The 23099-nt window shown below is 36.3% G+C and overlaps 1 protein-coding gene across 1 annotated transcript in view; it reads right to left on the reverse strand.

Annotated features, from left to right (window-relative positions):
- The window catches only part of asun (integrator complex subunit 13 asun), a 409288-nt gene that overhangs the window by 257136 nt on the left and 129053 nt on the right, over nucleotides 1-23099 (reverse strand). The window contains exon 7 of the mRNA XM_090371642.1: nucleotides 10751-10835. Within this exon, the coding sequence (XP_090227768.1) occupies nucleotides 10751-10835 (85 nt within the window). The remainder of the gene's footprint in view (nucleotides 1-10750; nucleotides 10836-23099) is intronic.

The raw sequence follows: 23099 nt of genomic DNA on the forward strand, positions 1-23099 counted from the left end.
CAAGGCAGAGAAGTTGGCTAAAAAAAAAACAAACATACTTGGTTTTATTCATGTTCCATTTCAAGCAAACATTTGCTAAGTATTCAATAAAATCCTGTAATTCATGGTATACAAAAGAGGTTAAGCTGGTAAAGGCAGATTTATTATACTTCAATTTAGTAGCATATGCAAGGAATGAATCATGCTAATTAAAGAATGGGATGAATGTGACAAAAAATAGTTTTGTCACGTTTTTATCTATGTTTGATAATCCAAAAGGGAGAAGGGTAATACACATTCTATAAGTAGAAACTTGAGAATTTTAAGTATTTCACAGGAAATTAAAAAGTAACTCCTTTTATTTATTTATTTACTTTTTGGTTGATACCATATAAGATTGCTCTCTGGCATTATTGAATTTCTAATAATAATAATTTCATAATTCTTAAGCGTTTAGAGCATAAACCTCACGCTATGGGAGAATCTAGACTATGTATAAAAATAGTGCAAGCGCATCAAAAATACATAGCTATATCTGAATAATTCAGAATATTAGTAAAACGGCATCGTTTTAAGTTATATCTGATATTGTGAATACCTTCACAACAAGTTGCCATGATATCGAATAAGTAATGCTTCACCTAAGGAGAAGACTAACGTTACTTATTCTCAGATGGATACCACCACCCAGCAGCACTGTTTCAGGGCTATTTGGCCCTTCTTCGGTGGGTGGGTAGGTACCCGAGTGATGCAATGATGGCAAAACAGTTATGAAATATAACTCCACAATATGAGAGATAGTGTATCATGTATTTAGACTCTAAGCTTCAAGCTATGGGAGAGTCTAGACCAGCAATTTCTAAACTGGTAGGCACGCCTCCCTGAGGAGGCACGGACTAGTGCAAAAGGAGATGCAAAAAGGTTAACAGAAATGTAATTTTCATAACATAACATATATAAATAAAAAAATATATATATATAAATAAATTTCATAACATAACATTAAATTTTATAACCCATTTTTTTAAAAAATTTATCTCCACCTATCTCACTCTAACTTTGATATAAACATGAGATAAACATTTATTTTGAAAAAAAATATTATAGTTTGCTGAAATGGATTGATGAATTAAGATTGATGTTGATGTAATGTAATATATATAATTTGGTGCATACTATGTATGACATATATAGATAGATTGCATAGTATAGCATTAGCTACATGGTTGAAAATATGGTTTCAGCGGTGTGCGATTGTGTTTTGTATTGTTTTTGCCGTGATTACTTACTGATAATAATCGTTAGCAATTTAGAAGTTGTAGTACTAAATTACGTTAGTAATTTAGAACTACAGATGCTTATTATTTCATGTAGTATTAATAATTATTATATTAACATATTAAAAATAACAAATTGCACAATTATAGATGCTTTACTTCAAGGGAAGCACTGAGAAAATTTTACAGGTCAAGGGAGGCGTGTGCTCAGAAAGTTTGAGAACCGCTGGTCTAGACTATGTATAAATATAGTGCAAGCGCATCAGAAATTACACTTCATAACTGTTTTGCCATCATTGCATCACTCGGGTACCTACCCACCCACTGAAGAAGGGCCAAATAGAACTTGGGTACCTACCCACCCACCGAAGAAGGGCCAAAAAGCCCTAAAACGGCACCAGGGGGAGCCTGATGATGTCGGAGTTTCCAAGAATAGGTAACAACAGCCTTCTCCACTGGGGAAGCATTGCCTATTCAAGGAGTTTATGAGTTTTTGAGTGGTGTGAGTTGAAGGAGTTACTGTCCCTTTCATTCTTCTACACCATTTCTTTTCCTCTTCCACTCCTACTATTACTTTCCCTCTACCTTTTTGCTTTTCTAAGTCTAATAGGGACAACTGGATAGTCGAGTTATTATCCCACACAAATACAAAATAGCCCTGAAACAGCACCAGGGGAAGCCTGATGATGTCTGGAGTTTCCAAGAAAAGGTAACAACAGCCTTCTCCACTGGGGAAGCGTTGCCTATTCGAGGAGTTTATGAGTTTTTGAGTGGTGTGAGTTGAAGGAATTACTGTCCCTTTCATTCTTCTACACTGTTTCTTTTCCTCTTCCACTCCTACTATTACTTTCCCTCTACCTTTTTGCTTTTCTAAGTTTAATAGGGACAAGGGAATAGTCGAGTTATTATCCCACACATATACAAATAGCCCTGAAACGGTGCCGTCTGGGTGGTGGTGGTGGTGGTATCCATCTGAGAATAAGTAACATTAGTCTTCTCTTTAGGCGAAGCATTACTTATTCAAGGTAGTGTAATATCATGGCAACTCATTGTGAAGGTATTCACAATATGAGATATAACTTAAAATGATGCCGTTTTACTAATATCCTGATTTATTCAGATATAGCTATGTATTTCTGCTGCGCTTGCACTATATTTATACATAGTCTAGACCAGGGGTGGGCAACCCGCGGCCTTCTAAGATCTTATGTGCGGCCTTTGTCACACAAAGATGAAATAAAATCATTAAATAATCCTACTACTTTTAAACTAATATTTTTTAAAATTAAATATTCAAAACATTTTAATAATAAAAAGCTTTATTTTTTTTTTCACAATATAGAAACATTATTCAGATAATTAAAAAAGGAAAATACAAATTTTTTGATCTAAAAAGTAAAATATATCATGTTTAACTTTTTCTATTTAGCATTAGCATTAGCATTAGTAGAGGCATATGATGCAAGAAAGCAAGCTTATTCAGCATCAGCCAAAAAAAAAAAAAAAAAACCCTCTCCCATTTCACGCCTCCGTTCGTTCGAAATACCTGTCCAGTTGAGCTTTAAATTTGTTTAGGCTATCAACTTCAACAACAAGTGATGGAAGTCGGTTCCACCAACCAACCACCCGCTGGCCAAAGGCAAATTTCCGCACATCTATCCGACATCCGTCCTTCCTCAATTTGAATTTATGCCCTCTGAGGTGATTATTCTGAGAAAGATGAAGAATCCCATTGGCATTGAGCATGCTCATTCAAAGCCTTATACACCTCTATCAGATCACCTCGCCGGTGCCTAGTCTCCAGACTCTGTAATTTGCAAAACTTAAGCCTTTCTTCGTAAGAGCAACCCTTTGTTCCATTTACTAATCTTGTTGCCCTTCTCTGTACCCGTTCCAGCAGCTCTACATCCTTCTTGAAATGAGGCCTCCAGACCTGTATACAGTACTCAAGATGTGGCCTAACCATTGCCTTATACAAGGGAATAATCACCTCCTTATCCCTGCTAGAAAAATTCCTGTATATCATTGACAAGACACCATGAGCTACTCTTGCAGCTCGTCTGCACTGCTCAGAGAACTTCATATCTGCCTGCACAATTACCCCCAGGTCCTTTTCATTCTCCACCACTGTCAGTGTAGTACCGCAGAGTTGATACATTGCTCTGGGGTTACTGTTACCCATATGTAGTACTTTACATTTGTCAATGTTAAACTTCATTTGCCACCTCTCAGCCCATCTGTTCAACCTTTCCAGATCCTGTTGCAGCAGCATAGTGTCAGTAGTGTCCTTAACAACCCTGCCAACCTTTGTATCATCTGCAAACTTAGACATTAAACTTGATATCCCATCATCAATATCATTCATAAACACCGAAAACAACAATGGACCCAACACTGAACCTTGAGGAACTCCACTAATAACATTAGTCCACGTTGAGCAGTGTCCATTGATTACCACTCTCTGTCTTCTGCCACTCAACCATCCCCTTATCCATAGCAGCAATTTGCCTCCAATGCCACACTGCTCCAATTTGTGCAGCAGTCTTCCATGTGCAACAGTATCAAAAGCCTTTCTAAGATCCAAATATATAATATCAAAGTTATTCCCTGCATCCAGTTCTTTTGTGACTACATCATAGTATCCAATCAAATTGGTCAGGCAAGACCTGCCCTTAACAAAACCATGCTGCGTCTGAGCTATAACTGAATTCTTGTCTAGATGATCCTGCAGTGCTTCTTTAACCAGTGCCTCCATTAATTTACCTGGAACAGAAGTTAAACTAACAGGTCTATAATTACTTGTGTCAGCCTTTGATCCTCCTTTGTGAATTGGGGTTACATTTGCACATCTCCAGTCTATGGGTACCTCCCCTGAGTCCAAAGAAGCTCTCATAATTATGGCTAGGGGTTTGCATACTTCCTTTGCTGCCTCCTTTAATATAACTGGATAGATCCCATCCACCCCAGGTGCCTTTTTTATGTTTATCCTCAACAATCTCTCCTCCACTTTCCTCTCAGTTATTACAAAATCATCCAGCTCACTGCCAATGTTTACTTTACCTACATCATTCTCCTTCCTGAATAACTCCTCATGCGTGAATGTAGATGCAAAATACTCGTTTAGATTGTTAGCCACCTGAGCAGGATCCTCAACTGCTGAACCATCAGTATCCAGTGGACCAATCTGATTCATCCCTTTCCTTCTCGAGTTCAAGTATGTAAAGAACTCCTTTCTGTTTTTCTTTGCATCCTTTGCCAAGGATTTTTCGTAGTCTGCCTTTGCCTGCCTAATCTCCTTTGTGACTTGGTTACAGACCAACTTATATCTATCATAGGCTTCCATGTCACCCATTAATTTGTATGTATCCCATGCATTTTTCTTCTCTGCCACATGTCTCATTAGTCCATCTGACAACCATTTAGGCCTAAACCTTGAACAATATTTCTTAGTTGGTATGTAAAGCCTGGTAGCCACCAAGATTAGTTCCTTGAATGCTTCCCATTTTGAGTTTGCTGTTGGTAACATCATCAGTTGGTCCCACTGTATAGAATTTAAATACTGTCTCAGACCATCATAGTCGCCTTTACGAAAACAAAAACCCTTCCCTTTACCTCTGATGGTAGTTACCTCCTTGAGTAAATCCCACCTCAACACACTGTGATCACTGCCACCTAGTGGTTCATTTATCTGCAGGTTCTTAATGCATGAAGAATCACTACTGATAATCAGATCAAGAGTATTGCTCCCTCTTGTTGCCTCACGAACATGCTGATGTAGAAAACAATCATCCAATAAATCCACAAAAGCCTTGCTAGTGTGCGAGTGACCAACCCACAAATTCCAGTCAATATCTGGGAAATTAAAATCCCCCATTATAAGACTCTCTGATTTACTGGCCCACTCTATTTCCCTGTACAATATATTATTATACTCATCAGAGTCATTAGGCCTATAGCACACTCCTACTCTCAATTTTGATTTCCCTATGCTTATGTCACACCAAACTGACTCGACACTGCCCTGTCCATCGATGTCAACTGGCTTCACTTCCTTTGACTTTATGTGTTTCTTAATTAATAGCATAACCCCTCCTCCCCTCCTGTCCTGTCTATCCTTTCTATATACATTGTATTCCCCAAATTCCAGTTCCGCATTACTTATATCTGTGTGACACCACGTCTCTGATATCCCAACAATATCTGCCTTTGATGTTCTGAGCAATACCTCAAATTCATCAAATTTATTTACCAAACTCCTAGCATTGGTGTACACGCAGGTATACATGCACCTGTTTCTATTCTTAGCTACCCTAACACAACTCATGTGTTTACTTGTAACGCAATGACTACCAGCAGTCTCTGAAATATCCTGCATCTTGTTTTTCAGACTTCTGCTCATTTGAATAGAAGCAGTGCAAGAATCACTTCCACCTCTGCCAGTGGCTACTGTTAATCTATTAGTCCTTGTATCCCCCCCAACTAGCAGTTTTCCGACCCACCTAACACTGCCTCGACAGCATCAGCAAAAATTCTTGCACCCTTTCTATTTAAGTGTATCCCATCCCTGTAGAAGCAATCTCTCCTGTTAACAAGTACAGTCCAGGCTGAAAAAAATTCTACCCCTTGAGCCTTGCACAATCCCTCCAGGGCCGAATTGATCGACAAGGCTCTCATCATATACTCCCTCCTATCGTGTCTGGGCAGAATTGCAGACACTTTCAAGTTCAACCCTAATTCACGGCTTTTTTTCAACAGTGACCTGTACTTGCTAAGTAATTCCGCGGGTCTCCTACTCTTAATATCATTAGTGCCAACGTGTACAACTATATCACCTTTTGTGCCCTTAAAAGATGATATCCGCTCTACAACGTCATCAACCTTTGCCCCTGGAAGACATACCCTGGTCCTATTCCACCTATCCTTTTTACAAAGCATGTTCCCCGTTTCCCTGACAATAGAGTCACCAACAACTACTAGTTCCTGTGGGACCAGCGCATTCTGCCTAGGGGGCTGCCCCTGTGTTGCCTGATGACCAAGTGCAAGCTCTGGCGTTGATGTGGGCAGCTGAGAGCTTGATGGGTCCCTCAATTTATCTATTTAAAAATCATTTTTATGTACCACAAATGATAAAAAAATGAAAGCTATTTAATAAAAGAAAAATTCTAATCCTCTGTTAAGTTTGTTGAAATAAAAAAAAATGTTTTAACAGAGTTAATAATTTGACGAAAATAGTTTTTTATTTTAAAATTTTAAATTGTGACATCGTGGTTTTTTATCTATTGCTTTTATGTGCATATTTGTAACTGTGAATATTTTGACAACCGTATGTATTCTTGTCTTGAATTTTGTAATCCTGTAATTTCCTATGTTTGATTTAACAATTGCTTAATTTTTAGATTGCCAGTCATGTCCAAAAAAGTTAAAAGGAAGTTAAATGAAGAAAACAGAACATTTAAAGAAGATTGGGAGATGCAGTATTTTGAGAGAAAAAATAGATACGTATAATGATAACCCAGTTTAATGTAATAATAAAATATATAATAACAGGCAGTAGCTTTCAAGACTAACGAGTCTCTTTTTCAACTAAAAAAGAGACTCGTTAGTCTTGAAAGCTACTGCCTGTTATTATATATTTTATTATTACATTAAACTGGGTTATCATTATACGTATCTATTTTTTCTCTCAACCATGGACCCCAGTACACCAGGCCCATTCGTTACTATGCAGTATTTTCTTATTTCTCTGAAAGACAAAATGGTTTGTTTGATATGTAATACAGCACTAACAACATTAAAAAAATACAATGCAAATCAACATTATCTATCTCATAAGGACCATAAATATGTAAAATTAGAAGGAGAAGCTCGTAAATCTGCACTTCAAAAAATGAAGAAAGAAAAGGCTTTTGATGCTTTTATTAAGCAAGGAACTTCTGCAAATGATGTTACATACAAAATAGCGCATGTACTTGGAAAAAAAGGCAAACCATTTAGTGACATCAAAATGATAAAAGAATGTATTGATAAAAGGATGCAGTAGGATGATAAAAGGATGCAGTAGGATGTTTAGATCCGGAAAAAGTTGACAAATACAAACAATTACCTCTCTCAAGAAAAACTATAACTAATAGACAAATGAATTAGCTCAGAATGTAAGAGAACAACTTCAGGTAATAATTCACTCTAAAGATGTATATTTTTTAATAGCGTTAGATGAAACCACTGATAGAAATGACTCTGCTCAAATATTATATTTTATTCATGCTATAACTAAAGATTTTCATTGTTACGAGGAACTACTGGCTTTGGGTACGCTCACTGAAGGACTCGTGGAATTGATATTTATTTTTAACAACTTTAAAGAAATGTGCCTTGAGAGAGAGGACTAAACCTTGGTAACCTGGTGAGTGTATGCACGGACAGTGTACCTTCTATAAGAGGAAAGCGAGAAGGATTCGTTTCATTGTTAAAAAAAGAAAAGCCCAATTTAAAAAAGTTAATTTCGTTCCACTGTATATTACACCAACAAAGCCTTTGTGCTAAATCCTCCACATTGAGCAATACTTTGGACAAAATTGTTGCAACTGTTAACTTTATTCGTGTAAACGCTTTAAGACATCGCCAATTTCAAAGCATGCTTATATTGGATGATGAGACATACGATGTCGACTTGCCATATTACTGTAAAGTGCGCTGGTTATCAAAAGGACAAATTTTAGTAAAAGTTTTGGCTTTGCGAGAACAAATTAAAAAATTTTACTAAGAACAACAAGAATGTGATTTTTTAGATGAAGAATTTTGTAGAAATGCTGCGTTTTTGTGTGATATTATGGAAAGGCAAAATGAATTAAATGTTTATTTGCAGGGAAAAACAAGACATATATATATATGACATGTGGAAAAAAATTCAGGTATTTCGAAAAAAATTAATTTTTTACAAAACTCTTTTCTCTAAATCAGAAATATCTGGGGAACATTTCCCTCATTTAAAAAATATGTTAAAGGAGCAGAAATATGTTGTAAGACTACTTAACCGTATTGGACATGCTAATTGAAGAATACAATGATAGATTTTCTGATTTCGAAGAACATACTTTAAAAATGAAATTGGCGTATGAACCACATTTAGTTGATATCTGCACCCACGGAACTACAGATGGAATTAATTGAATTAGGAGAAGATAATATGATAAAGACTTTTTTTGATACAAAGAAAGATCCTATTGAAATATTGAAAAATGCAGTTGAATACCCACATTTACGTCAACATGCTTGTCGACTGCTGTCTTGCTTTGCAACTACGTACTGTTGCGAATCAACTTTTTCATACCTTACACAAATTAAAAGTCATTTAAGGACTCAGACATCTGATATTCATTTAGAAGACCAACTCAAGTTGCGTACAACTAAGATGAAGCCTAATATCCAGTTGTTATCTAATAAAAAACAAACCCAAAAATCTCATTAGTTAATTATCAAAAAAGATGTTTTGGCTGAAACCAATGCATTCTGATGAGTTTAGCTCATTAAAAATGTGCAATCGAAGTGAGACATCTTTTTTGGTAAACAACTCAATCACCAAAGCATCAAATCTTCAACTCATTAGTTATCTCATATTAAATTATTTTTTACAATAGTACAGTTTTTTCTAATTATTCTTGTATAATACACGGAGAGAATGTTAAATAATTGCTATAAATTTTCATTTGAATAACAATTTAGAAAATAATTTATTATCTTTATAATTATATTTTTTTAAATTTTGTGTTCATATAAAATGTAGGTGGATGTATTATGATGAGAATATTGTAAATATGTATGTTTTATTGAAATTTATTTGCCTTTTCTACAGTTATATGTAATAAAATTTAACACTGATAATTAAGTATGTTTTACTTCGTAAGTAGTAGTTCGAAGGATTGGTGCGGCCTTTCCACTATTTCCGAAACGAATATGGCTTTTTATTCAAAAAAGGTTGCCCACCCCTGGTCTAGACACTCCCATAGCTTGAGGCTTATGCCCTAAATGCTTTAGAGTCTAAATACATGATACACCATCAGGCATCTCTCATATTGTGGAGTTATACTTCATAACTGTTTTGCCATCATTGCATCACTCGGGTACCCACCCACCGAAGAAGGGCCAAATAGCCCTGAAAACGGTGCCGTCTGGGTGGTGGTATCCATCTGAGAATAAGTAACATTAGTCTTCTCCTTAGGTGAAGCGTTACTTATTTGAGGTAGTGCAATATCATGGCAACTCGTTATGAAGGTATTCATAATATGAAATAACTTAAAACAATGCCGTTTTACTAATATTCTGATTTATTCAGATATAGCTACGTATTTCTAATGCGCTTGCACTATATTTATACATAGTCTAATTTCATAATTAAAACTGAATTATTTACTTCTGGCTAATATTATAAGTTGATTCCCTCATCAAGAATTTATACTATATATTCTGGCATATAGGTCAAACTTTATTTTTAGCCTTGAAAATTTGTGCTTATTTGTATGTTCACCTTATAAGTCGCTTCCCCCCCCCCCTTTTGTCATCTTCCACATCTTGCACAGTTGTGTGTGTTACAATAAAATTTGTATAACAAACCACAGTCAAGTTTTTTAATTCAATTATTTCTGCTCTTTCTTTTAAAAGGTTATATTGTGTTTTTTTGTTACACTACACAGTAAACTGCAAAGAAAGTAGAAAGCTTACACAGCACCCCATTATGTTCAAAATTCCAAAACCTAGAAGTATTAGTGATGATGTGACATCACTCTCATTGATGCTATATATGCATGGGAGGCTCTGAATATGTAACAAAGCCATTCCTTTGGCTTTGTTACATATACTAATTTTGTGTGGTATTGCAAATGGTTTCTCTGCAAACAATGCCTCCATATGGAAGAACATTTACTTGAGAAATTACTGACAATCTTGAAACTTTACTTTTCGAGATCTCAAAAAACACTATTGCTTTTTCAGTTCTTGTAAATAAAGTAATTTGTTAAGAATTATGAAAACATAATTCTTAATGAATTCCATAAACAGATTTCATCTGATGAAAATGAGAAAATTTTTGTTTAGATTTTGAAAGAAAGATGAAAAACAATGTAATTTTTTGTAAAAATATATGTATGATAATCTGTAAATATACTGGTATAAATTCATATCATCCTAACACCTATGTACCTTTAATTTAAGCTTAGGATTTTGTACCTGGCATGTAAGTCAAACTTAAAATTCTATATGCTTTTTAGTGCTCAAATGATCAACTTACATGGTATATGTCTTTGTAGATGCTAACCTTTTGAACAAACACATATTCAAGACCAGATCTGATAATATATAACAGAAGATAATATTTTTATATTAACATCAATTTAAGCTTTTTTTTTTTAATATATATATATATATATAAACTAAGCTAACTTTACATTAACAAATGAAAGTGAACTGTTGAACTTCTGATTTTTTGTGCACGAACTTACCTGTTTTAAACACTTCTGCATGAGCAGCTGCTGGATGTAGAAGTTCCACATCATAATTTGCAGAAGAGTTAGCATTTTGTTCTTCCTGCAGTAAAAGCACAATTCAAAACTTTAGAAAAAAATAGGGCAATTGTGTGTGTGTGTGTGTGTGTGTGTGTGTGTGTGTGTGTGTGTGTGTGTGTGTGTGTGTGTGTGTGTGTGTGTGTGTGTGTGTGTGTGTGTGATAAAATTTAAAAATAGATATCTATTTTGATTCACTCATGCTTACTAAATTGCCCAGATTTAGAATTTCAAAACAGCTAGGAAATTGACTGCAAATAAACAGATATTGCAGCCCCACTTCTCAGAAAGAGACAAGAATACTTATATGAAGGGGAGAAATATTAAGTGAACTGATATAGGGACTCCACAGCAGCTTAGTGATACACCGGAAATTAGCAAAATTTGGATGACTTTTATTAAAGATCTGTCTTCCATATGAAAATTACTGGAACATTTCATTATAAATTAATAATAAGTAATCAATGTATATATTATATGACACACATTATGCATGTCATTATTAAATTAAAATTGCATTCTTAGACCTATTAGCCAAAAGCAGGAGAGGGAGGCACTCTGAAAATAAGCATCATATAAAAATGTCAAAAGTAATTATTAATTCTACTTATTAAAACAAACAATGAACTTAAGACATTAAAAAAAGATAAATATATATTAAAACAAATCAAACATAAACATGTGATGTGCCTCTGTATTAAAAAAAAATAATAAAAAATAAAAATATGGGGGTCTCTTTTTCACCTACTGTCTTATACAATACTTAAAAAAAAAAAAAAAAAAAATTATTTTTATTTTTGCATCTACATTCACACATTACGAATATTGTAGAGTAGAGGAGGCTAGAAGCTTATCAAACTCTAACAATGAGTTAAATGATTTTGTAATAACTGAGAGCAAAGTGGAACAGAAATTGCTGAAGTTAAACATAAGAAATGCACCTGGGGCCGATAGGATCTATCCAGTTAGATTAAAGGAGGCAGTAAAGGAAGTAAGCATGCGCTTGGCCATGATTATGAGGGCATCCTTGGACTCAGAGGAGGTCCCCACAGATTGGAGATATACGGATGTTTCCCCAATTCACAAAGGGGATCAAATGGTGACACAAGTAATTACAGACTTTAACTTTTAACTTTTTTAACTAGTTTTAACTTTTCTAACTAGTTTTAACTTTTTTTTTTCTGGGGAAAATAATGTAGTCGGTGGTTAAAGAAGCACTGCACGATCATCTAGACAAGACTGCAGTAATAGTGCAGACACGACATGGGTTTGTTAAGGGGAAGTCTTGACTGACCAATTTGATTGAATACTATAATGTGGTCACAAAGGAACTGGATGTAAAACATAATTTTCATATCATATACTTGGATTTTAGGAAAGCTTTTGATACTGTCGCACATGGAAGACAACTGTACAAGTTGGAGCAGTATGGCATTAAGGGCAAGTTGCTACAATGGATAAAAGGATGGTTGAGTGCCAGAAGACAGAGAGTGGTAATCAATGGACACTGCTCTTCATGGAGTAATGTTATTAGCGAAGTTGACCGGAGATGTGTGTAGGGGGCTTTGTTGTATTCTGGCACTCAACCATTCTTTTATCCGTTGTAGCAACTTGCCCTTAATGCCATACTGCTCCAACTTGTACAGTTGTCTTCCATGTGCAACAGTATCAAAAGCTTTCCTAAAATCCAAGTATATGATATGAAAATTATTTTTCATATCATATACATCAATATCATTGATGAAGGTATAGTAGGCTTAATGTCCAAGTTTTCAGATGATATGAAGGTTGGTAGGGTTGTTAATGACAGTATGCTACTGCAACAAGATCTACAAAAGTTGAGCAGATGAGCTGAGAGGTAGCAACTGAAGTTTAACATTGACAAATGCAAAGTACTGCATACAAGTAGCAGTAACCCCAGAGTAATATACCAACTGTGTGCTACTACACTGAGGGAAGTGGAGAATTAAAAATACTGGGGGTAATTGTGCAGTCAGTGAAGATTTCTGAGCACTGCAGACAGACTGCAAGAAAAGCTCATGGGGTGTTGTCAATGATATATAGGAATTTTGCTAGAAGGGAAATGGAGGTGATTATCCCTTTGTGGCAGTGGTCAGGTCAGCTCAAGGTGTGATATATATCTTACACAAGATATATACCACACCTTCAGTACTGCATACAGGTCTGGAGACCTCATTTTAGGAAAGATGTTGAGCTACTAGAACGAATACAGAAGGGCAACGAGATTGGTGAATAGAACAAAGGGTTGCTATTACAAAAATAGGCTTAAGTTCTGTAAATTGTAACATCTGGAGACTAGGCATCTGCAAAGTGATCTGATTGAGGTGTATAAGGCCTTGAATGATTTGAGCAAGCTCAATGCTGATGGGATTCTTCCTCTCTCTCAGATTCCGAACCTGAGGGGGCATAAATTCAAATTGAGGAAAGACAGTTGTAGAATAGATGTGCAGAAATTTGCCTTTAGCCAGCGGGTAGTTGATTGCTGGAACAAACTTCCGTCTATTGTGGAAGTTTACAGCTTAAATAAATTGAAGGCTGAACTAGACAAACTTTTGGAGTGAATGGGAAGGGGTTTTTTTTTTTTTTTTGGCTGATGCTATATAAGCTTGCTTTCTTGCATCATATGCCTATATTAATGCTAACAGCATGGCATATATAGCAAGCACACGATCTTGATACACCACATCTTGTATTTAGAAATTTTTCTTGCACCAGTTACTTGGTGCTCTAGTCCTTAGGGTATATTTCATAAAAGTAATAACCAAAAGAGTGCAAGAAAACCAGACACTCCTAATGCACCGACCAAACAAAAAAAAAAAAAAAAAAAAAAAAGTATGCACTTCCCTCCAGATGAAGTTAACTAACCACCTGATCTCGGAATTTCTTCGGATTGTCAGCCGATTGTCTACAGAGACAACTTGTTCCAGTAATCAATGACTTTCTGGCTAAAAGAAAACTTCCTATGATCTAGTGTAAACCTCTTCCCCTGTAATTTAATTTACGGTCCCTAGTTCTGGAATTCTTTATAACACTGAATATTCCACCATCATTCATTTTATTAACCCCTCTCAGAGCCTTCTAAACCTCAATCGAGTCCCCCCCCCCCTCTAAGGTGCCTAGTTGCCAAGCTCTGTAGCCCACATAATCCGAATTTTCCCTCGTATGGTATTGCCATTGCCAATCTCACTCTTTGGACCCTCAGAAGAAGCTCAATGTAATTTTTTCAGATAACTTTTCCAATTGTGGATACATTATTCCAAATGTAGTCTTACAATTGCTTTATACAGTGAGATCATGACCTCCCTATCTCTAAAGGATAATGTCTGATAAATCATCAATAGGATACCATGGGTTTTCCTGGCTGTCTGTTTGCACTGCTCAAATATTTGCCCATATCATAAGTCTCAGATCCTTTTCTTCCTCTATTGTTTTGAATTAAACCCTACAAATTGTGTAATTCATTTTGCTGCATTTAAAATTAGCTGCCACTTTTCTGACCATTCTTAAAGTCAGTTCAAGTCATCCTGAAGTAGTACTGCTTGGCACTGATCATTAATGATGCTACCAATCTTTATGTCATCTGCAAATTTTGATATCATGCCTTCTATCCCTGTGTTGATGTTTTTTATAAAAATCAGAAATAACAATCTCAAGAATATCCATTAATCACAACCCTCTGTTCTGCCCTGCACCCACCCAACAATCCAATTTAGAATCTTTCCAGAAATCACAACATTCCAGCTTATACAGTAAGCTTTCATGAGGGACTCAATCAAATGCAATGCTAAAATCCAAATAAACTATGACAAAATTGTTTGTGATATCCAGCACATGAATAACTGTCGAAATAGCTTATTAGGTTAGTTAGATGTAATTTTCCCTTAACAAAACCATGTTGTGGGTTTTTCAGCATACCATATCTATCTAAATGTCCCTGGATTGCACTCATAATTATTGCCTCTAAGAATTCCCTTACTTCTGAAGTCAGACTAACCGATCTATAGTTACCGACTTAATGCTCTTATGTATTGGCAACACTTTGGCACAATTCCAGTCCAATGGAATATTTCCCGAGTCAAAATATGCCCTCATAATTAACCTCAATAGTTCAATACACTGTATGGCAGCCTCCCCAAAATTAATGGGTATGTGAGACCAACCCCAGGAGCCTTACTTTGCTTTATGCTTGAAACTTTTTCTAAAAGAGTCATGAAGAGTATTTTCAGTATATATAACAAGTATTTTGCATCTGCATTCACATGTGAGAAATTCTGTAGGGAAGTGGAGGCCAGAAATTTATCAAATGATTTTTTAATAACTGAGAGGAAAGTGGAGGAGATAACTGTTGAAGTTAATCATAGGAAACACACCTAGAATGGGTGGATCTAACCGTTATATTAAGGGAGGCAACAAAGGAAGTAAGTAAACCCAAAGCCATAATTTTGAGAGCATCCTTGGATTCAGGGGAGGTCCCCACAGAGATGTACAAATGTATCCCCAATTCACAAAGGGAGATCAAAGGGTGACAAGAGTAATTACAGATCTGTTAGTTCAACTTCTGTTTGTGGGAAAATAATGGTATCACTGGTTAAAGAAGCAATGCAGGATCATCTTGACAAGACTACAGTTATAATTCCGACACAGCATGGGTTTGATAAAGGGAAAGCTTGTTTGACCAATTTGACTAGATACTACAATGTGACAACAAAGGAACTGCATACAAAAAAATAACCTTGATATCATATACTTGAATCTCAGGAAAGTTTTTAATACTGTTGAACATAAAAGACTGCTGTAAAATTGGAGCAGTAAGGCATTGAGGGCAAGATGCTGCTATGGATAAATGGATGGTTGAGTGGGAAAAGGCAGAGAGTGGTGATCAATGGACACTGCTTTTCGTGTACTAATGTTATTAGTGGACTCCCCCAGGGTTCGGTGTTAGGACCATTGTTGTTTTCTATATTCATCAATGATACCGAAGAAGGTATCAGGCTTAATATCCAAGTTTACAGATGATACAAAAGTTGGCAGGGTTGTTAATAACAGTACACTACGGCAACAGGATGTAAAAAAGCTGGACAGGTGGGCTGAGAATTGACAACTGCATTTTTAACATTTTCCAGCATTCTGCAGACAAATGTAAAGTACTGCATAAGGATAGCAGTAACCCCACAGTAATGTATCAACTCAGGTTAGTGGAGAATGAAAAAGACTTGCAGTAATTGTGCAGTCACATATGAAGTTTTCTGAATAGTGCTGACAGGCTGCCAGAGCAGCTCATGGGGTCTGGCCAATGATATACAGAAATTTTGCTTTCAGGGATAAGGAAGTGATTATCCCTTTGTATAAGGGAATGGTCAGGCCACTCCTTGAGTACTGCATACAAGTCTGGAAGACTTATTTTAGGAAGGATGTAGAGGTGCTAGAATGAGTACAGAGAGGGGCAATGAGATTGCTTAAAAGAAAGAAAGGCTTAAGAAAAGAAAGGCTAATTGTGAAGAAAGGCTTAAGTTCTAGAAATTCCAGCATCTGGAAACTAGGCATATGCAAGGTGATCTTACAGAGGTGTATAAGGCTTTGAATGGTTTGAGCAAGCTCAATGCTGGTAGGATTTCTTTCTCTTGCTCAGATTATGCACTTGAAAAAGCATAAATTCAAAGTGAAAAAAGTTGTAAAATAGATGTGCAGAAAGTTTCCTGTAGCCAACAAGTGGTTGATTGCTAGAACAAACTTCCATCTGTTGTTGTGGAAGTTGAGAGCTTAAATAAATTCATGAAAGAAATGAGCAAACATTTGGAGTGAATGGATAGGTGAAATTGAAAAGGGCGGGGTTTTTTGGCTGATGCTGTATAAGCTTGCTTTCTTGCATCATATTTCACTACTAATGCTAATAATTTTGGAATCACTAATTTCATATTCCGTAGCCCATTTGTGCAGCACATTCTCAGCATGAAAGGTCTTTCATGAGTAAAGACTGATGTAAAGTACCTGTTTAATTCATAAGCAACATCAGTTAGGTTATCTAAAACTTTCCCACACCCAGTACACAAGAGTCCGATCTAATTTGTTTTCCTCTTCTTTGTAAAAATAATATACAGAATCGTATTGTCGAAGGTATTGTCAACAATACCTTGACAATATACAAGTATTGTCAAGGCCACATTATGTTAAGGAATTGAGACTAGGAATTTTTCACATACATGAAAAATTCAGTCTCCATACTTTGCTCTCTTAGCCTGTTCTTTAATCCCTAATCTTATTTGTTCTCTCTAATCTTATTTGTGTTACAGATCAACTTCTAGTTGTAGGCTTCAGTACTTTTCGTTACTCTGTAACTGGCTCATTCTATCTCTTTCTGTTCTATTAGGCCGGCCAGTTTTGAAGTCATCTATTTTGGCAGCCTCCTTGTGCAACACAGCAAACCCCCGCTATTCGGAGGTTACGTTCCTGAGAAATGCCGCGAATACCGAAAACGCGAATACTGAGTTATGTCTTCCATAGTAATAAAGGGATTCCGTTCCAAAGTATGAAATATATAAGAAAAACTAGTCTAAAATTTTGTCTATGTATATATTATATGTACCTTCATAATATGACTATGTACTAAACAGCACATAGTGAAATGCAAGCATATGGCATCGAAATGAAAATAAGAAACGATTTAATATTAAATGTAATATTTATTAGAAATTTCAAACAAATCTTTCAAACCAGCGTCTTTGCTAGCTAAAAAACTTATCCCGCCAGTGCTATCACCAGTTTCGCTAAAGTGTTGATAAAGGAGTTGTGCCTTTACATGAATGATGAGTGAACTTAACGGAATTTTATTTTGAGTTCGGTCTTCTATCCACAGATTTTAAGCCTTTTCCATTTTTTCTAATTTAACATCACGAGTTACAGAGCAAATTTTTGAAGCAATTAGCGCATTTTCACGGACATTACGGCGGATTTTTTCTTCCGATTTCTTGATTGATCGTACCATTGACTCATTGATTTTATAATGTTTTGCCACTGAGGAGACACTTTCACCATTAGAAATTTTGTCTAATAACTCAATTTTATTCGCTAATGTCATCACCTTCTTTGATCTTTTCACAATTCCCGAAAAAGTCTGTTTTACACTGCAGAACGGTAGATTTATCACTTTTGTAAGCATATCAATTTATAAATTGATAAATTTATTCAGTTTATAAACATATAAATTAAAAGCAAACTACAAAACCTTCCATGACAAGCGCATAACACATACTAAACAAGGATTAGAGAGAAACATCCACGCTCGCGATTTTGTCACCCCTCTCCCCCCACCCACTGAGCACTGTTTTGACCGGGAAAGATAATTTTAGCCACGCCCATGTTTTTTTTATGGCGGAAAATGTTCACGGCGCTTTAAAATTCACATTTTTTTTAGGTTTCATTTTATATTAAATCAGCGACCGCGAATACAGATACCACGAATAGCAAGGGTTTACTGTATTTTCTTAATGGTACGTATGTGTTTTCGTGGCTTCTGTGATTTTTGATTTAAAAGTATTCTGTAATATATATGTATTTGTCCTCACTCTGCGATCTGCCCAATTAATACATGGAATATTGAGCCTTAAACTATCACAGACCCCCCCCCCCTTCTAATATTAAAACCAGTGCTTTTACCTTTAAATATTACAACATCTTTCTGTATTTTCCAAACTTGTTCCACTAGATGAGGCCTGTGATTGGTTTGTGAGTAATAATGATTATGTTCTCATCCCTAGTATTTTCTCTAACATGCTGGTACAAATAATAATAATCTAGTTTATTTTAAAAAAATCTTTCCTCATGTTGTTTCCCTCCCATTTATTCCAATAAATTAGGAGCAGATTGAAGTCACCCATAATTGAAGACTAGGTAGACACTTGTCATACTTGGTCAATGTGGCTGTCTGTTTGTTTGGTTTTTTTAGGAGCATTAGCAACTAAGGCCATATTGCTCCGGGATATGCAGTGGTCATTCCCTGACCTTTCCACATCCTCCGTATTTGGCAGTGACGGGCTCGAATCCCGGTCTACACACTGCTGCTCCTTCCCACCTGGCTACGTAGACGCCGGTCAATGTGGCTGTCACAGACATTCTCTCAGTCATGTCAAACTAGGGCTTGCTAGCTGGGAGTCTAAAACACTGATGGAACTGATATTCAGGTGACACAAAAGTCAAGTGAACTTGATTTTGGCAAAGTCTGGTTGGTAAGTGACTGCCAAATCCTCTGCTTGCACCTTCACAATGATGGGACTGTTAGTAACCAATTGCAAGTCTCGAAATATAGCACATAACATACCAAAAGTGACCACTCAGATGAAAACCAACAGTGGATGACTCTCATCAACGGGTGCAATACTGCCACTTTGCTTATTGGAGGCTTGAAGTGGTGGAACCCATGTTTAGTCTCCTGAGCTAAGTTCCAGTCAAACCTTCCCCATCTCTTCCATCATCAGTGTGATTGACGCCTTTTGAGGTTATGATGGACATCATGGAGAAATCCAATCTTCCTTATATTTTGAGAGTACAGCTCTAAAACAGTATTCGCAGGCTTGTCACTAGATAGTCCACTGGACCAAACCTATTGGTAACTCTCTAGGAAGCTTCCAGATCGGCTAGTATATAACCTTGCTGCCTCTACTCTGCCAGATAGTAGTAGTAGTAGTGGCATGTGATGCAAGAAAGCATGTGTATGAGCTTATGCAGCATCAGCTAAAAAAAAAAAAAAAAAAAAAAATCACACCATTCCCTCCAAATGCCTGTCCAGTTCCTCCTTAAATTTATTCAACCTATCAACTTCCACAACAACAGATGGAAGTTTGTTCCAGCAATTAACCACCCGCTGGCTAAAGGCAAATTTCCGCACATCTATTCTACATCTGTCTTTTCTTAATTTGAAGTTATGCCCCCTTAGGTTCGTAATCTGAACAAGTGGAAGGATCCCATCAGAATTCAAGGATCCCATCAGGAGGGAGTCTGCATAGTGTGTATGTGGGGGGGGGGGGTTGTCGAAGCCACATTATGTTAAGGAGCTGAGTATATTCTTGCCTTGTATATTTCATACAGTATGTCCTCCCCACCTTTTCTCACTACTGAACATAACATGAATTGTCAAACTAACAAAACTAACTTATTTGTGAAAAGATCTAAACCTCCCAAACGTTTCCTTTTTCATTTCCCAAATACAGTCAGTCCTAGTATAACACGATAGTTGTGTTCCTAGAAACCCTCGTGCAATACAAAATCATGCAATATAAACAACAGGCCCTATGGCAAAAATAGGGTTAGGTGTCGACCACCCAAGATTGGACACACATTTGTAACCAAATCATTACCAAACACAATAAATAATCGTAATAAAACACTTACACAGTTGAAAAATGTAAAATTAATAATTTTATCATTTAAATTTAGATTCACCTTAAAAATAAATGAAGACAGTTTCAGGGGGAAAAGGCTTGAGAAAGGGTTGAAGCAGTGGAATTATGGGGAAAGTGGCAGGTTGTCATCATTATCGGAACTGGGAGGTGGACGAACAAACTAATTTATAAGCTTTTGCAAGAAATTGAAAAATGTGGACAATCGCAAAAATATACCAGGTCATCAAGATGGAAGGACACTCACATCTCAGAAATGACAGTGTTTCTTGGACTTTTGGTTCAAATGAGTCCTTGTTCTTTTCCTTCAATAGAGCATTACTGGAGTACAAGTGCATGATCATTTATGAGTCAAAATAGATCCCAGTTGATATTACGATATTTTCGCTTCGCACATAATGACAATAATTTGCTGATATTATTTGCTGACATAATTTGCTGACATTACAATCTGCTGACAGGCTATACAAGGTAAGACCAATTTTGAATCATTTCAATAATGTTATGCGCAATAATTACGTACCGAATAAAAACATCTGTATTAACAAGTCAATGATATTGTGGCATGGGAGACTGAATTTCTGCCAATACGTAAAAAATAAAAAGCACAAATACGGAATCAAACTTTACGAACTGTGCGAATCCAACAGCCTTGTTCTGAAAATAAAAATTTCTTCCAGAAAATCAGAAACTGAACAAAACATAGGTCATACTGCTGAAGTTGTGCTATACTTACTTGAGGACTTCTTATACAAGGGATGTGTTTATATTTGGACAATTTTTATAATTCTGTTGCTCTGACGAAATTGTTATCTGCTCAAAAAACTTACATATGTGGAACATTATGCACCAACAGTAAAGAAAATCCAAAAGATTTGGCGATGCAAAAATTGAAGAAAGGGGAAGTTGCATGGCAACAAAATGGCCTGTTGTAGTATGTAAGTAGAGGGATAAAAGGGAAGTTCTCACTATTTCTAACAAACATGTTGTTGAAATGGTCAAGGTACGTAACCGGAATGGAAAAATTTTAATAAAACCGAACATTCAAGATTACAATAGTGGAATGTCTGACAAAGATCAATTGTATCAAATGCTCTCATATTATTCAGCGCTAAGGAAAACTATCAGATGGCTGAAAAAAATTGCATTACATATTTTAGAAATATATATACATTATGCATACATCTTTTTCTGTCAAGTTACAGGTTCCACCATAAAATCTCTAAAATTCAGAGAAACATTCATTGAATTTTGATTTGAGAAAAAGTTCTAAACGTTCCAAAGAAGATTAGGTCCAAACGTGAAATTCATTCTTTAGAGGCTATACTACCAACTGTAGCCAAATGGTCAGGAGCAGGAGTGCAGTAGCACACGCTACTTGAGTAGACCAGGGTTCAAGCCCTGACTGCTAAATAAGGTTGATCTGCAAACCCGCACTGGACCAGCCTGGCAGATTATGGTCCATTTCCCTCAACATGAATTGTTGAGGAGGCTTCCATCCTGCAGTGGATTGATAATGGCCGCAGTTTACCTTTTTTTTTTTTAACCACCAACTGAAAAAAAGACACGATTAAGTCCTGTTGATTATGCACAAGGAATAAAAAATGCTGCAAAACATGCTATTATTGTACAGTGTGCCAAGAAAATCCTGCTCTTTGTGTAGAAGAATACTTCAAGAAATATCACCAATAAACAATATTATTTTCGTAGTGTCTTAGTAATACACTTTTCTTTATGTATTTGTGAATAAATTTTCTGTTTTCTGATGGCATGGTTGATTTTTCATTCTTATCCCAAAACCATCAGTTGCACGTATTTGCTACAAATATACTCATAACTGTGCCTGAAAAGCAAGTCATACCAGTCCGAGTTAACTCGTAGGCAGCATCCTGGGCCAGATAGCCAAATAAGAGTTAACTCTAATTTGGCAGTCAATATGTTAATGAAGGTATATCAGGCTTAATGTCCAAGTTTGCAGATGATACAAAGGTTGGCAGGGCTGTTAATGATAGTAAAGACAGTATGTTACTGCAACAGTATCTAGAAAAGTTAGGTAGATGGGCTGAGAAGTGGCAACTGAAGTTTAATATTGACAAATGCAAAGTACTGTATGTGGGTGACAGCAACCCAAGAGAAACATACCAACTGTGTGATACTACAATCAGGGAGGTGGAGAATGAAAAAGACCTGGGGGTAATTGTGCAGTCAGATATGAAGTTCTCAGAGCAGTGCAGACGGGCTGCCAGAGCAGTTCATGGAGTTTTGTCAATGATATACAGGAATTTTGCTAGACGAGACAAGGAAGTGATTATAGTATAAGGCAATGGTCAGGCTACACCTTGAGTACTGCATACAGGTCTGGAGGACTCATTTTAGGAAGGATGTAGAGTTGCTATAACGAGTACAGAGAAGGGGAACAAGACTGCTGAAAGGAACAAGGGGGCTCTCTTACCAGGAGCGGCTTAAATTCTGTAAGTTGCAGCATTTGGAGATTAGGCACCTGTGAAGTGATCTGACTGTACAAGGCTTTGAATGGTTTGAGCAGTCTCAATGCTGATGGGACACTTTCACTTGCTGAGATTAAGAACCTGAGGGTGCATAGATTTAAATTGAGGAAAGACAGTTGTAGAATAGAGGTGCAGAAGTTTGCCTTTAGCCAGCGGGTAGTTGCTTGCTGGAAGAGACTTCAATCTGTTGTTGTGGAAGTTCATAGCTTAACCCATTTACGCCGGGCGTACTCATATGGGAATGCTAATTCAAAATGTTATTATTTTAAAAAACTACTGTCGCAATTCCATGAAATATTTCTCTATATTGTTTATCTATAAATATCAGGAAATGATTCATATACAGCTATCAGCACCAGATGTCTTCAG

Source organism: Mastigoproctus giganteus, chromosome 4, assembly GCF_048544385.1.
Source record: "Mastigoproctus giganteus isolate SK-2022 chromosome 4, ASM4854438v1, whole genome shotgun sequence".
Taxonomy (NCBI): domain Eukaryota; kingdom Metazoa; phylum Arthropoda; class Arachnida; order Uropygi; family Thelyphonidae; genus Mastigoproctus; species Mastigoproctus giganteus.